Below are 13,649 nucleotides of genomic sequence, written 5' to 3'. Positions count from 1 at the left end.
TGTGTCTCTCTTGCCTCTGAGTTTCAGGCCTGCAGGCGTTCGGCACTGAGCTAGGCACCTAGCTAGCGTCTAGCTAGGCAGCCTTGGAGCTCACTGTTGGGGTGGGATGGCTTTCAATGGGCAGAGACACCCTAAGGCAGATCAAACCTGGGGTGTGGATTATCCCTCTAGTGCTGTAGGAAGAAGAAGAGGGTGAAGAGAAGGGCACATAAGCTGTGGGAATAGGACCAACATAAACCTTCTGGTGAGCACACCCCCGAAACAGCAGAAGCTGGGTGCTTAGGGCTGTAGTCAGTAGGTGGAGAAGCAGCTACTGATGGTAGGGGGTATGAAGTGAGGCAAAATGCTCTTTTCCCCTTCTGGTTTGTCAGCATCCGGCTTGGGAGGGGGTTGTGGCCTCTGAGACATTAGGGATAGAGAAGCAGCCTTTTTATTCTCCTACTGTCGAAGCTGCTCCAGTCATGTGTGGTGTCCCACTGGGGCCAGTGGGAAGGCAGGCACTGTGGTCATCGCGGGAAGGGTATGTTAAGGGTTAGGAGTAGTGCTAGAGGAGTAAACACTTCAGGGCAGCTGGAGTGCTCCTTCCCAGGGAGCCAACTGGGGTGCTTGCAGCGGGAATGAAGCTTCAGGAATGGTTTTGTCTGCATTTCTGAGGCCTTGAGCAAATCCTGCCCGGCAGGTGCAGCTCCAAGGCCTCCCAGAGTGTTTTTCCGCACATCTAATGATCTGGGAGGACGCGGGTCCACCTGGAGCTCACAGAGGTTCCCAAGGATGTGGGGTGGAGCCTTAGGGAATGGCTGGAGGTCAAGGGAGGGCCAAAATTGGAGCTCCCCCCAATTCTTTCAAACAGACCATCTTATATAGTGGAGTTGTGAAGAAAAATAAAAAAGATTGCAACTCACTGGTGTGGTGGAAATTTGGAGTCAAGGCAAACCCTTCATGGACATCCTGGCTCTGTACTTATTTGGTATGTATGTAACTTTTGGCCTCTCTGAGCCTCACTTTCTCCAGCCTAAAGGAGATAATGCATCTGAAGTAGCCAGAGCATAGTTGGTGCTCAATTAACATTAGACCTCTTCTATTTTCCTGCAATGCTCCCACTTTCCTCCCTCTGCCTCCACCCCAACATAGATTAAGTCCTGTCCCAAGGAGTTGTATTAATGAGCCACAGTTTTGGCCAAGTCAACTGGCTTAGACTTTGTACTAATAAGAAAGACTGAAAAATGGCCAGGGCAGGAGCACCACGGCTTCCTTCTATCACCTGGCTGAGTAGCCTGCAGGACTCATGCTCAGCAAGACAGCTGAAGCCAGGCAGGCACCTGAGTGTCCCTGGAGAGCCCAGTAAACTCCCTTTCCTGCCATGGCTACTGATAGCAGTGGAAAAGGCAAGGGCAGAGGTTGCATTCAGACTTAGATTTAAGGGTGGGATTGGTTGTTAAGTCTCTACCATAGTTGGACGGAGTAAGAGATATCTGGCTTTAATGCCATAAAGCCTGTGTAAATTGGCCATACAGAGTGAGCCACCATGCATTGTAGCTGAATGGCTTTCTGTGTCCTGCTGGGATGAATCTTGCTGTTTTTCAGGTAATTTTGTGTATAGTGAACACCTTTGACAGCCCATGACCTTGGAGTTCCCTGGACCAGTCCTCTCTCCATGATCCAGTCGGCCACAGAGAAGCAGCGCATGACCCAGAGTCAAGTGCTGCCTGTGGCAGGTTGTGGCCTATGGGGAAGGCTGTGAGCACAACAGCCTGTGTACCCTGTTTAACAGATGTTTGTCCAGTGCTAGTTTAGCGTGAACAGCATTAGCCTTGGGTGCCACGCCTGCCATCCAGCTGCTACTCCCCTGATCTGTTCAGCTACCCTCTACCCTACCTCCCTGTACCTTTGCTCTGCATGACATTTGCACTGACGGTTTCCAAGGTCACCAACTTCATTAAAAATAAATTATTTAAATGTTAGTTACGTATCCATTGAAGTGTGTGTGTGTGTGTGTGTGTGTGTGTGTGTGTGTTGCAAAGAGCATTGTTCATGGACCTAGAAAAAAAGCTCAACCTGTCTAATTTAGACACATTACCTATGATTCCATGCCTCTATTTCCTAATCTGTAAAATGGGCAAAATCACCCATGTGCTGACTGTCCCACAGAGCAGTTGTTACTGCATGTGTGTAAGAAGGATGGGAGCACACAACTGTATGTCATGTGGTAACACTTTGTAAACTGAACAGGACAACATATAAACACACACATGTAAAAACCACAGCAGAAACTAGTTTCAGCCTTTCAAATGCTCTACTAAAATGTGAGGTATAATTCCTGTCATTTCATCATACAGGAACAACAAAGGTCTCACAGCTGTGTGTGGCTGTCTCCCCCTCCCTAGGCCACCGCATATGGAGAATTTTCCTAGCCTTTGCTTTTCATCAACACGGGAACAGCTGATGAGGCACAGCCAGGCTGGCAACAGTCTTCTTGGAGCAGACTTGGCAGATTCCCCTGTGTCCCCAGTGCCCAGTGGGAAGGGAAGAGCCTCCCGTGGCACCCTCCCTAGGTCTTAAGATACAAGTTTCTCTATTGTCCTCTGGACACCCTTCGCTGAGGGTGATTCTCCCTGCAGGGACTCCTCTGTCTTGTGAGAAGAGCAGTAGGGCTCTGGGTCCCACCTTGTGTGACCTCATTTGAGGGGACAACAATTACTGGAATCCACACCCTAAGAATCCTGCTGGTTCATGGACACGCTGCCTCTAGGGTGGCCTTCCAGAGCTATGGGATCTGGGGAGGGTGGGAGACCTGCTCTGGGGGTAGGAGAGGTAGAGGCCTTACTTTGGAGTGACTGTGGTGGGTAAAAGTCTTCCAGGTTGAAAGGCACCTTTAGGATGTGGAGCCCATCCCCTAATCGGACGTCCGATCCCCTCTGCAGCTTTCCCACCAGCAGTGGTGCTCCCTCCGCTCCATCACTTCCAGCCACAGGAAATTCCTTCCTTTCAAGGCAGCTCACACCTGGTCAGGTAGCTCTGACTATTACAGAGCTCATCCTTAGAATCAGCCAAACCTTGTCTTGGTCTTGTACCTCCTGCTCACTGGCCCTGGATCTAGGTGAAGCATCTTCCATTTGACAAGCATGTGACCACTTGTAGACAAACGTGCTGCCTCTCCTCTGGGCATTCAGTATCCCTGGTTCCTCTATTCCTCCCTCATAGATGGCGTTTCCTTTCTCCCTGCTGCTCCTCCATTCCTGAGTTGCTGGTTCTGACAGTGTACTGGCCAGACTTGAAAGAGTGGTAGAGACAGGGACCTAGTCGTAGCCAGGACACCAGCTAGCTGGGTACCTGGGCTGAATTACTCTACTTCTCTAGGCCTCACTCTCTCCATCTGTGAATGGAGATTGGACAAAATAATCTCTTAAGTCCCTCAAGCATTAACCATCTAAATCTAGGATTCCCTGGGGACAACTGTGCTGTCTGAGCCAACTCCCGGAGAGACCTCTCTGGCCACAAGGGGCCTTCCTTTGACAGGCCCTGTCTAGAAGGGTCTGGAAGATTAAAGAGTCTGTTTGACTGTCAGCTGTTGCTCATAACTTCTCCTGGAGCCAGTGGTGAGGGGGCCTTGTAGGTTGAAAGATGACTGATCTTTATTGGGTTTCACAGGTTTCTGGTTGCTGTTTATAGGAACTAGGTTTGTGCTAAGAATCTTGTAAAAAGAAAACAAAGGACAAAAGAAAAAAAACATATTTCTGATGGACAGAGGTGGAGCACTGGGACACTGAAGCAGTGCTTCTTATTGGGGTAGGACCACCTCCCTGGTGGCGTTTGGAAATTGGGGGGTGGGAGGGGGTTTCTGGTAAGTCAATGACTGGAGTAGGGAGCTGCTGGCATTTAGTTGGGGTGGGTGGGACGACATGTACTAAGGATGAAATGTTTCATGTCTGGGACAGTCCCCCCAAAATCAGAATTTTTATACCCAAAATTGCTCTCTTTCATCAGAAAACCCCCCATATGGTATGTTCACACCCTAGAGACAGTCCAAGTCTAGAGTGTAGTGTGCCCATTCAGTAATGCAGCCCCGGGTAAGGGAGGCCTGGGTTTGAAATGCAGCTTAACTGTGGAACCTTAGAAAATTACTTGACCTCTCTAAGATCCTGTTTTATTCTCTGTAAAATGTGGGCTTGTGCAGTAGCTACATTAAAGAGTTGTTGTAAGGAGTAAATGCACTGTAATGCAAGTAAAGCGCTTCTTACAGTGCCTGGTACAAAACAAATGCTAAAAAGGAAATGGTGGCTACAGTCATGGTGAAGACTTGGTATGTCTTCATACCATAGACATGGTAAAGCAAGTGTGCCAGGTCTGCGGGGCAGCCACCGACAGAGGTCAGGGGACTCGGGCTCGGCTGCTCATCTTGTCCCAGGAAAAGTACCAACTCTGATTGCCTGCAAGTGCTCTCAGGCAAGGAGGGAGAGCCTCGCCCTTCTGCTCCCCAGGGCCTAGACTCAGACTGTCTCCAAGGTGGGAACACACAAAAGCGCAGGTTTCCTGAAGGTTTGGGTTTTGAATGCATGTAGGGATTGAGCTGAGGTCCCTCTGGGGGATCCTCTCCAGACTCAGTTTTTCCAGCTGTGGGATGAAAACAATCAGAGTGAAGACAAATAATACATCTGATATAAAAGGCTTTGTTTGGAAATGCAGTGGAGTAATCAACGTTGCAAACTAATCTAGGAAGCCTCACAGGCCACATGTGCATAAAAAGCTCTATGTGAGGCATGGGCGTGGCTATGCAATGCTTTGTTGTTGATTACACCGTTATTATTTTGTTAATTTGATCACCAAATTAAGTTACTGTGATGCTAAGGTCCTGTCAGCCAAGCCCATGAGAACTGTCTATTGTTGGGAAAGGTGATATTGAAGTCCAGTATGGTAAATCTATTGTTTCCCTGAGGAATGTTACTCTGATTGTAGACAGAGCACCGCCTGCATCAGGAGTAGTTTTCTGACCCCATGGGAGACTTGGTGAATATCTTCTACTGAATCTGCATTTTAAACAAGCTCTCCAGTTGATTCTTAAACGTAGTAATGTCTTAAGTTATTATTATTATTATTATTATTATTATTATTATTGTAGGTGAGAGGTAAATATGTGTCACGGGATATTTATTTCACAAATACTAACTGCTTGCCTGCTATAATGACAGTACTTAGGACAACAGCAAAAAAATGCTTAGGTGGTGCCAGGTACTTATGTCACCAGAAACCATTACACATATTAACGCATCCACCTTAACAACCCTTGAGGTAGATCCAGTCACCTCCATTTTATAGATGGGGATACAAAGGCACAGAGAAATGGGGTAATCTTGCCTGAAGTCCCAGTACTCATAAGTGGCAGCGCAGAGATTCATACCTGGGGAGCGTGACACCAGAGTCTGGTGATTAACCGCTGTGCTTAGTGCCCGATGCTGTGCTAGATCCAGGGGACAGGATGGTGACTAAGGCACAGAAGCCACAGACCTGCAGGGGAGCCCTGACCACGCCGCCTCCCCCTGCTCCCCTGGAGACCCACTGCTCCCCTCATCCATGCTTGCTGTGCCTCAGCATGGGTACCCCCTTCAGGTTCTTGCCCATCTGGCTGAGGGGTGTAGCAGGGGCTTGAGCACTGGCAGACGCTCCTAGATGGAGTCCAGTGAATGGGATGAGTAAATATTTTAAAGAAATAGAACAAAATGACTCACTTCTCCCTGTGGATGTGGTGAGGTATTAATATTTCAGTCCCATTGGGTTGTCATTTACAATGATTAGAGATGATGACATGGGGATAACTCAACCTGGGAGGAAGCCTCAGTTGGTCAGATACCCATATCCCAACCCTTGGGGGCCTATGGGTATTGAATATATATGGGTGTCCAGTTTCCTTCAACAAACTGATCCCGATGGCCAGACACGGAGGGAGAGAAGTGAATTGATGCAATGGATATTTAGGTTTCAGCAGTGACCCTGGGGGCAGCCCAAATGCCTGGGGGCGATTTCTGGTTTAAAAATATTACTGTGCTATTTCTATACTTCTAATCTCCTGGCGATTTGGAGGCTGTTTTATGAAACACGGCATCGGGGTGGTGCTCAATGTTAAACGGCGGAAAAGATTAAATGGGTTTAAGTCTGGGCGTCTGTCACATTACAACCAAGCCCATAACTTCCATTTTCTACTAAAAATCCGTTTTCCCCTTTGACCAGAAGAAGCACTGCTGTTGATCTGAATGTCTCTCTCTTAATTTATGAAGTGTACCCCCGCCTCTCCTTCTCTGTAAATATACCTGGTTCTGTCTGCAGAGAGAAGAGCGAGCTAGGATGATGGCTGGGATTTAAGGGGAAAGTAGGAGTTTCCTGTACAAAGATTCGTTTTCCAAATTAGGACTGGCTTCCAGAAAAGAAGTGAAGGAGAAACCTCATCAGGCCCCACACTTTGAACCCTTCAGCGTTGTGACGGAAAATACTTAGGGGCTTGGGAACCAGACAGCCCTTGATTGAAACTGGCTCTGTCTCCATCTAGCTGTATGATCCTGGAGAATTTCTCCCCGTGAGCCTCTTTTTCCTCACCTGGAAATGAGACTGACAGGACCCACCTAGCACCTTTGTGTGAGGATTAAATGAGAAACGCCCTTGAAGCACATAAGCCCAGTGCTTGGCACACAGCAGCCACTCGATCAATGTTAGCCTCCTTTCTTTTGAGAACGCTGTACCACAGCCAGGCCAATGGGCCTGCAGAGGAATGAGTGTATGGCCAAAATGGAGGTAGGCAGAGGGCTACAGAACTTGACGGGTCTCAGTCCCTGCCATCGTGGGCAATGATTCAGTGAGCACCTGGGAAGAAGCCTGCACACCTCCCCAAGGCCTTCCACCATGTCAATGCAGCAGTTTGTGCCTCTTCTCCCCAGTCCCAGCGAGTGCTCCTGCCTGGTAAGTTTCTGTAGGGTTCCCCCAAGCATGCCGCGCCCTTACCTGTCACTGAGTCATCCTTCAGGCTTTTTCCGAGCAGGCGCAGGAGCACTGGCAGGTGTTCATTCAGATCTTCCTTCGAGGCTCAGCTCAAGCCCCCCATTTCGAAAGCTTTTTCTCTGCTGAGTAACTTATTTCCCCCTCCCAGTGGCTCCTATCTGAATTGGTACTCAGCCCTTCCTGCACGTTGCCCTGGGCTGTGCGGTAACCCTTTCCTGTGCTCCACTTTACAAGCTCCTGGCAGGTGGGGCCGTTCTCCCTTGTATGTGTTGTCTTCCACCACTCCTGGGGTCCTGCTGAGAATGTGGAACAAAAGTCTTTCCTAGTCCCTGGATCAGAAAGGACCAGGGAGAAGAGGGCATTGAGGCATGCAGGAGTCAGGTGAGAGCAAGTAGGGATGGGAAGGGTTTGGAATTCTGCAGGGTTGCAGAGGGGAGCTGTGCCCTGGTCACCCTTAGGCACCCTGGACCCCTGGGGGGTATTGCTGGGACAGGAATAGTAAGCCCATCCCTCACATTCACACATCCTCATTATGGGGAATCAAGTATCTTCACATTCTCTTTCACCTGCGGGGCAGCCCCGGGGGACAGGTAAGATGGTAGATCCTCCCCCTTTTGACTTGGAGGCTCAGGAAGGCTAATGGGCTTGCCTGAGGTCACACAGCAGGTGGGGCTGAGCCCCAGAGGGGCTGTGTCAGACCCGTCCCAGGGCTCTGCCTATTGTAGCACATGTTCCTCTCAAAGCTCGCTGAGGCTTTGTCACTGGTCTGAAGACTCAAACAGCAGCCTAAGAAGGAGGGAAAGCCTCTCCAGAAAGGCCACGCCAGACTCTATGAGGTCAGAGTGAGGCCCTCGGGTCCTCAATCCTCCCCTTCTACAATAGGGTGACCGCACATACCCATTGCTGCTGCAGCCACTCACTAGTGCCCTCGTGCCAGCCTTCATCTTGACATGTGCCAGAGATTTGAGGTGGTCAGTGCCTCAGTTTCCCCTTTATGGATTTGCTCACTCATTTCTCTTGGCAGGTCAGGTGAGGCTAAATTAATGTTTATTGAAGGGCTTCTGCATTTTGGGCTGACAGGTGCCTTGTGATGGTAAAATATGAGCCCAACATAAGTGCAAAATGCTATTGTTTTACACCTGAGGGTGATGTTTCATGATGGCAATACACTGTCAGAGCTGTAAGCAGAAATGAATGGTTTGTCTAATCCTTTCCAGCTCCCCCAGACTCAGAAGACAGCAGCTCACATCCTGGGGTGGGAGAAATATGAGGCTACTCTCCTTTTGCTATAAATCTGCAGTTTCATCAGCCCTGACAGGTGGCTGGACAATCCCACTCAATTCATCAATTAAATCTACCCATTTGTAGTTGCTGAGAACCCTGTGTCCTTGGCTCTGGCAGGATCCGAGCAACTGCAGGAAGGCTCCAACTGTTGTCATTGTGGCCGGTGCTCTGCTGGGAGGGGAGGTAGGCCTAGGAAAGGGGCTGTCTGGGCAGGCGAGGGTGGAATAGATTTATAGCCAGGAGAGGAGCCTAGGAATGTGTGTTCGGGGTGGGGTCGGGATGTAAGAAATGGTGGGGAGGAAAACCCAGCCTGGAAAACCAGATTTTGTGGTTTGATTTGTCTTCAATGTGTTTCATACAATAGAGCAGTTCCATCCCCAGGCTCTGAAAGTGAGGTCAAGTTGTGTTCTGGTCACAGCTCCGGCACTTACAATCTGTGTTACTTTGGGTAAGTGATTGAACTGGGAGTCTTAATTTCCTTATCTGTGAAATGGAAATATAATAATAACAGCTATAAGATAATAATAACAGCTATGAGATAACAGCTATAATGGGTCTAGGACTGAGCCTGGCCTATAGTTAACAGCAAAATCGTGGTGGCTTTTATTATTGCTACTGGTATTATCATAACTGAGGCTACATCATACTTATCCTTAAATATTTTCTCATCCTGTCCCTTGAATCAGACAATTTCTGAATTCCTCTTCGTCAGGAATCTTTCTGAGCTTCTTAAGTCCATTTGTCAGGCTCAAAGTAGAGTCTTTCTGTTCCTTGATGGATTTTGGCCATAGTAAGGGAGTCTGATTAACTAGGTTGTCTCAGGAAGCACCCAGAACCTCAGAGTGATGTCCCTTGCTCCCACAGGCTAAGCATTGTCTGAAATGTCAAGTCCAACAGGGGCCACTCCCAGAAGTGTGTGTGTGTGTGTGTGTGTGTATGTGTGTGTGTGTACACGCATGCGCGGTATGTTCCTGGCCATTCAAATATGGAATTTGGTAGCCAGGTGGAGTTTGAGGAAGTTGAATGTCCCCTCTTTACTACTGCAATGGTTACAATCATCTAATGGTTAAGAAAAGAAATCAGACTCTGGGTTCAGATTACCTGTGTCTGCATCTCAGAGCCCTCACTTACTAGTTCTGTGGTCTTGGGTAAGTTGCTTTGATCTCTCAGTGCCTAGGTTTCCTCATCTGTAAACTGGGATAATAATAGTGCCTACCTCATAAGGTTGTTGGGAGCATTAAAAGAGGTCGTATATAAGTAAAGTGCTTACAACAGTGCCTGGCATGTAAGATGCTTAATAAATATTTGTTGAATTACTCTCAATAAGGAAGTCTTTCAGAAGGTGAGCAGGCTCATGGAAGGGGAACCTGGTAAGTGTGGATCCTAAGAAAAGCCTTCCAAAGCCTTGGTTTGCTTCCCTGTGAAGTGGTATGATTTCATGATCTTGAAGAATACTCTAGCCACTGCTAGTTGGGCATGCTCTGAGCTTCTGAGGGTCCCTGGAGGGGCCGCTTTCCTCTTCCACAGAAAAGACTTGCTCAACCACCAACACCGGGACTGTCAGAGAGGAGGCGGTGTGAAGAAAAGGATGGAAAAGCAATGCTTCTCCTCCTCTCCAAGACCCTTTCAGCCACTAAGGGTGCAGTGCCTGGTGGGGATAGCAAATGCATTTGCTGCTAAGAGGACACCCCTGACACCACAGCAAGGAGCCCATGAGTGTGTTTTGCAGCACTGCTGCTAATGGCTTCATCACGGCTTTTTATGAGATGATGTGAATTGCTCTGACCAATGAGGCTTAATGGCTTCCCTCAATGAGCTGCCTGGTATATTCTCCCTGGAGGCTCGGCTCAGAGTTAAGCCAAGAATATTAATATAGTCCAGATGTGGGCCCTCCCCCTTGCCATAAAGTTGTGGAAATTGAGGTCAAGTTGGGTCCCCTGCAATGTTCTTTAAACAAGCAGCAGAGTGGTTTGTTTGCTCCTTGATCTTCCTGGTGGAGAGGGAGTGGCTTCCAGCTGGAGACCTGGGACCAGGCTCTCTCTTCCTCCAGGTTTGCCTCCAGTTGTTCAGAGGTGGCCCTTATTAAGGGGGCAGGCTCCTTAGAAGAGAGGCAGGACCCGATTTCAGTAGTCAGAGCTGCTTCCCATAAAGCAGGAAGGACTGAGGTCCTATGCAGAGATGAGAGTTGCAGACGGCTGTCCTCCCTCTCAGGCGGCCCTGTCGTTGCCAAGTAGCTGCAATTGTGAGCACGTTCTCTCATGTGCTAGAGTGTTGCAATAGCAACATGTCAGAAATGCACGGTCTTACAGTCTTGTCCATCCTCCCCGTATTTCACAAGCTAAGGAGCAGATTATCAGCGAGGGGAAGGGAAGTCCACAGTCGGTCATGTCAGGGCCAGCTTTAGAACGTGGGTCAGTCTCTTGCTCCTAAGTTTGAATTTTTCCACTCACAATACCCGTGGTTCTCATTCAGCGCTCCGGGTCTATGCATTGTCCAAATCAACCTCCAGAGGTGGAAGACAGCTCTCAAGGTCTCCTGCCGTCTTCTATCTGCCAGGCGACCATCCCCACTTCCTGCAGCTATTCTTCTTTGAACATGGTCTTTGACCTTTTACCTTTCAGCTATGGTATGATAGCAAGTGCGCTAAGATCCTCTTTAGGAGCAAGGGTCTCAGTTTCAATTCTGTTGCTTACTGGCTGTGTCATCTCAGGCAAATCACATAACTATTCTCAGCATGTAAAAGGAAATGATAAAAAAGAGGTGATACCATTTCCTCTCAGGGCTGAACAGATGAACAGAGGTAATGGGTGTGAACCTGCCTGTGTATAGTGGCTGTTCAATGAATATTTATTATCTAAGCAATTTCAGTGTCTCTCCTGATGTGTGGGTACCAGTAGTGGACCGTGGCGTCAGACCTTTCACCATAGCAGGGTGGTGGCCACCTCTCTCCATGGTGAGACATTTTAACTTTTGCTATTCCTGTGCTAGGCTGGAAGCTTCTGTAGGGTAGGAACTGTCTCTTACTCACCCTTGCCGGCGCCTGGTGTACAGTCAGTCCTTCCTAAGTGCTGACTGAATGAGTGGTGCTTGACCCTTCCGTGGTGTGGGCTTTGCATGTCTCCTGGCCTGTGAGGGTATTACTGAGCCCGGCTGACGGACCCTCTCTCCCCTCACCTCCCCTGCAGCCCGCCCTGAAGATGCCGGCACCAGCCTCTACTTTGTAAATGACTCCTTGCAGCAGGTGACCTTTTCCAGCTCCGTGGGGGTGGTGGTGCCCTGCCCTGCCGCAGGCTCCCCCAGTGCGGCCCTTCGATGGTACCTGGCCACGGGGGACGACATCTACGACGTGCCACACATCCGGCACGTCCATGCCAACGGGACGCTGCAGCTCTACCCCTTCTCCCCCTCCGCCTTCAATAGCTTTATCCACGACAATGACTACTTCTGCACCGCGGAGAATGCTGCCGGCAAGATCCGGAGCCCCAACATCCGCGTCAAGGCAGGTAGGTAGGGGCCAGACTCCTGCTCCTCTCCTGGGGCGCGGGCAGCACCCTTCACTGGGAACACATGTGTGTCACACGCTGGGCGGGGAGGCTTGGAAAAAGTCAGCCCTTCATTGCATTAGCTAGAGTTTGCTAGCAAAGAAGAACGACGATGAGCAATGTGGAATAAAGAACACCTAATGAAAAAACGTCAGTCCCTCAAGGAAAGCTTGATTGCTCTTTGGCGTCTTAGCGCTGCCTCTCCGAGCTTTAGGCTCCTCATCTGCTCATCTGCAAAGCTGATAGTGGTACCCACCCTGTCCATCGCTACATGTGAGGGTTAAATGAGACAGCACTCATTTAAATGAGGTGCTCGTCTCAGTGCTTCAGTCATGGAAAACATCCAATGAGTTTCTTTAAAAAACAAACACCTTTTTATTGAAATAGGATATATAAAGAGAAGTGCTTTATATTCTACATATGCAGCTTGATGAATTTTCACAAAGTTTAACTGGTATCCACATCAAGATATACAGTATGAGTAGCTCAGAAGCCCCTCTCAGGCTTTTTTCTGTCACCACTCCCCTAGGGGAAACCACAGTCCTGACTTCTGACACTACTGATTTCTGCACTTTACTTTAAATGGAGTCCTACAGTAGGTATTTTCTTGAATCTTTTGCTTACTATGATGTTTATGGGATTTGCCCCTACTGCTGTGCATAGGTGTAGGGCGTTCATTCTCTTCGCTGTATAGTCTTCTGTTGTTCAACTATAACGTACTTTATTTATCCATTCCCCTGTTGATGGACATTTGAGTATACCGTATCTCAGAAAACAGGCATTTAGGTAAAATTCATGATGGAAAACTCTTAGCAGTGAAGGAGTTTGGTCCTTGGAAGAGTTGATGGAGTCAAGGAAGTGAGTGTTCCTCAGATGGTCTCTTTAAAGGAAACAGAATGTCTCATTTCTCTGGGTTAGGTTTGAAGGCACAGAATGGCTTACATCAGCTACTCTTAACAAGGATGTTATGCTACACTGGTGTGTCATCATTAGTTGTTAAGATGTGCCTCAAATAGTAAGAAAGCACTGGAGTGTGGGGAACGCTTTTCTTAGAAGAGCCTTTTGGGTGGGAGAGGACAGGTCGGGTTGCAGCCTGCTCACTGCAGTGGCACAGGGCCTTAGACGCACTGTCTTTCCTGGCAGAGGAGAGTGAGTTCTGGGGAAGGCCTCCCAACCTGCATGCCGAGTGACAGACCCTGCAAGATCTCCGACTCCTTGGGTCCTTCTGGCTCAGCAGTGCCTCTCACAAGTACATCCCGTTTTGTTTGTGGGGAGAGTGTGAGTTCTTAGAAGCTAGGGCCATGCTCAGAGTATCACCTCTGGGGCTTCCCACGAAATCGCTTTTCAGGAGTAGGTCCTTTGCACTGTTTCCCTGATGCAACACCATGGGCCAGTCGGGGAGCCCTGAGGCCAGGAATTGGAGCCTGGAGGATTGGGGTATGATGAAGTGATGTCACGTTTCTTGTTGCATACCCTTATTAGGTTAGGATGCGATCCTGTAAAGTGTTTTTTACAAATAAGGGCACTAAGACAAGGAAAGGTTAAGACACTTGCCCAGGGCACATAGCCAGTTAATCACAGAGATAGAGCTATAATGACTCCAGTATTGTTGCAGTGCTATCCATGTGCCAGGCCTTCTGCATTGCTGCCCTTATTATTAGTAGTAGTTATTACCGTTGTTTCCTTTTACAGATGAGAAATCTGAGGCTCCAAAAGGTTAACTAGTTCTTGCCCAGGTCACACGACTGCTCAGAGGAGGAGTCAGGGCCTGTTTGTTTGACACTCTTAGCCACTGGCCTCTGCTGGCTCCCTGCAACTATCCTGGGTAGTGTGCACCTA

At 48.8% G+C, this 13,649-nt stretch overlaps 1 protein-coding gene across 3 annotated transcripts in view; it reads left to right on the top strand.

Moving 5' to 3' along the window:
• Nucleotides 1-13,649, top strand: part of DSCAML1 (DS cell adhesion molecule like 1) — a 349,917-nt gene that overhangs the window by 4,157 nt on the left and 332,111 nt on the right. For all 3 annotated transcript variants that reach the window (XM_081062533.1, XM_081062532.1, XM_081062534.1), the window contains exon 2: nt 11,454-11,771. In XM_081062533.1, the coding sequence (XP_080918659.1) occupies nt 11,454-11,771 (318 nt within the window). The remainder of the gene's footprint in view (nt 1-11,453; nt 11,772-13,649) is intronic.

Source organism: Rhinolophus hipposideros (genome assembly GCF_964194185.1).
Source record: "Rhinolophus hipposideros genome assembly, chromosome: 10".
NCBI lineage: Eukaryota > Metazoa > Chordata > Mammalia > Chiroptera > Rhinolophidae > Rhinolophus > Rhinolophus hipposideros.
The sequence above is the reverse complement of the archived record's forward strand: the minus strand, read 5'-3'. Positions and strand labels throughout refer to the sequence as shown.